The sequence below is a fragment of the Penaeus japonicus genome, unplaced genomic scaffold (genome assembly GCF_977035675.1).
Source record: "Penaeus japonicus unplaced genomic scaffold, GWHDUDI00000001_assembly GWHDUDI00000040, whole genome shotgun sequence".
In the NCBI taxonomy this organism is placed as follows: domain Eukaryota; kingdom Metazoa; phylum Arthropoda; class Malacostraca; order Decapoda; family Penaeidae; genus Penaeus; species Penaeus japonicus.
Window position 1 is genome coordinate 20,486,834 of NW_028234442.1, and position 2,500 is coordinate 20,489,333.

General features: G+C 49.5%; 1 protein-coding gene across 7 annotated transcripts in view; it reads right to left on the reverse strand.

Moving 5' to 3' along the window:
* Positions 1-1,653, reverse strand: part of LOC122262266 (uncharacterized) — a 456,008-nt gene extending 454,355 nt beyond the window's left edge. For 6 of the 7 annotated variants that reach the window (XM_086533853.1, XM_086533851.1, XM_086533852.1 and 3 more), the window contains exon 1: positions 1,291-1,647. In XM_086533853.1, the coding sequence (XP_086389979.1) occupies positions 1,291-1,560 (270 nt within the window). In that variant the 5' untranslated portion in view covers positions 1,561-1,647. Of the gene's footprint in view, positions 1-1,290 lie in introns of all 7 variants that reach the window. The other variant, XM_086533849.1, reaches the window with a different exon arrangement.
* Positions 1,654-2,500: the final 847 nt, after the last annotated feature.

The following is a 2,500-nucleotide window of genomic DNA, read 5'->3' on the forward strand; positions in this document are numbered from 1 at the left end:
ATCCCCATCTGAGCGAGCAATTTCCCGTCTCTCCTCCCCTCTGTCTGATATCTTCCCTTCGACCAGACGCTTCGAGAAGTTTCAACCAGTGTTCATATCGTCTTGCTGTTCTCACACACAAGACACATACATACACACACACGCACACACATACACATACACACACACACACAGATGCTAGTACCCTCCCCTCTTCTTTCTTTCCCACCGCCGGGCGTGGTTGGACTTTAAATCAAATCAAATAAAACAAAAGACCTCAGCATTACGGCTTTAAACACCTTCTATAGGTGAGACAGGTCGGAGATATGTCGGCGTTTCCGTGCCACACAATTATCTGATATTTGTTCAACGCAGACAGGCGCCGTCACCTTCATGTGTGCGTGTGTGTACGCTGGAAGGTGAGGTTGGGGGGGGGGAGACTGGAATACACACACACAGACACAGATAGACTGAAAGGCAGACAGACAGACAGACACTCGCGTATTGTGGCATTGAGTTGGAGTGAGTATTCACCCAAACATCAAGGGTAATAGTCAAAGGGGAATAAAAACCATTAATAAATCTCGCGGTAATAGTGTCCCTCCCTTCACCCTTCATCTTTCAAAGAGAAATAAGAAATACTTCGAAAGCCCCAAACGTGCCTGGCTGGCTATATCAAGTCCGCCAGACATTTCGGGAAAATTTATGAAAGAAAACACTATCAAAATAACGCACTTACTCACCATCCCTCCCTCCCTCCTCCCTTCCCCCTCCTCTCCCCCTTCCCCCCCTTTATCCTACCACGGGTCAATACTGCATTACTTACAGGTCTGTAGTAGTGTCATGCTTTGCAAGACTACACGGTTTTACAGACTGGCGTGTGTCGTTGAGGGACGGGAAGCCGCGCTCCGTAACACTTTTTTTTGTTTTGTTGAGGTGGTATTTGCTATTCGTATCCTTCCTTGTCTTGTGTGGTGGTGTTTTTCTAATAAAAAAAAATCCTTACGTGTTTTGTTTCCCGTCATTTTTAGTCTTGTCATAGTGCGGCGTGTTAGTTAGACTGCGTTCTTTGTCACTCCCCGAGCGTTCAGACTAGACTAAAGTTCTCCCGAAGCTCCCCGTTGCAACTTGAAGTCAACGACATACACAGCACAGCCCAGCACAACCCACGTAGTAAAACGAAATCCCAAGGAACGAGGGTGAGTGAACAAAATAAATATGAACTCCCACACTCACATTCGGTCGCTAAACGTTCACGTGAAGAAATAATTCCGCTTTGAACTAAAACACTAGAAGAGCATCGTTACTTACCTCTTCTGTAGCGTCGCGAGGGAGGTGTCTGATGATGAGATATCTCCCATTGTGAAACTGCCTTTTTAACTCGTAGATTCTCCTCTTGATCGCCTCCTCCTCGTCGACATCCCAATTGTTTTCCGAAGCAGGAGACGTCGAACTCGACGCGGCCTCCGTGGGCCAGAAGTTAGGCCCGGTGGTCACTGACACCATCGAATAATTATTACTGTAGAGTGGTATGTTGTTACCCAACTGGGTGTTAAACGCATCTGTGGAACTGGTAGCCATGTCGAATCACTTCGCGTTAACTCTTCACTCGAGCGACACCAATAATACAGTCGATACAATCACTCCTTTCACTATGCTGTCACGATACACACTAACTCGTGCTCTGCCTTCGAGCCTCGACGTTTCAAACGGGAGTCACCTGTTTGAAACTCGGGTTCTCATTGGCGGGCGGGCGCGGCGAGGAGCGACGCGGACCAATCAGCGGCGCTCACTCGCGCACTCGCCGAGGGACGGGAGATTCATTCAAAGCGTCCACTCGCAGCCCGCCACTCGAGATCAACAAGTGTCTCTCTTCCTTTATCTCTTTCTGTGCAAACGAGGGGGCAGTATGGGTCGATATCTATGCCGATAACATCCCGATACCGCCTCCCATCTCCCGCGATGCCGAAGAGACGGCAAGGCGGCGAGAGAAGGGAAAACGCGAAATATAAACCCGCCGCATCCTAGCACGGACGGCCCTCCGCATAGTGGCGCGAAGTTTGAAAAGTAAAGCACGTGGTCATGATACAAGTGCCGACCTAGAAACAAAATTTCCGCCGGCTTCCCTAAACATCTGTTGAAAAGAGGAAGATCGCGAGCACTTCCGCCGGACGCTGGTCAGAATGCACCGTACACGACGTATCCGTTATAACATTTACGTCCTGGGGAACGTATTGATTGCAGGAATGTACGAGCGTGCAAGATAGCCGGGTTTTTTTTCCCTCGCAATGCCGACATCCATAGAGATACGGGAGAACCGGATAGACACAACAAGCTCGACAAAGCCACTGAAAACCCACACTTCCTCTCAACCCACTCGAAATACACAGCCTTTCCCCAACACTCCAAGAACATACCAGAGTCATACCCTCATCGAAGTTTGTACTAACGAAGTTCTTGCTGCGTCGTGGGGGTGGGGGGGGGGGAGGGGGACCTTGAGGGTGGTATGAGGGCAGCTGTG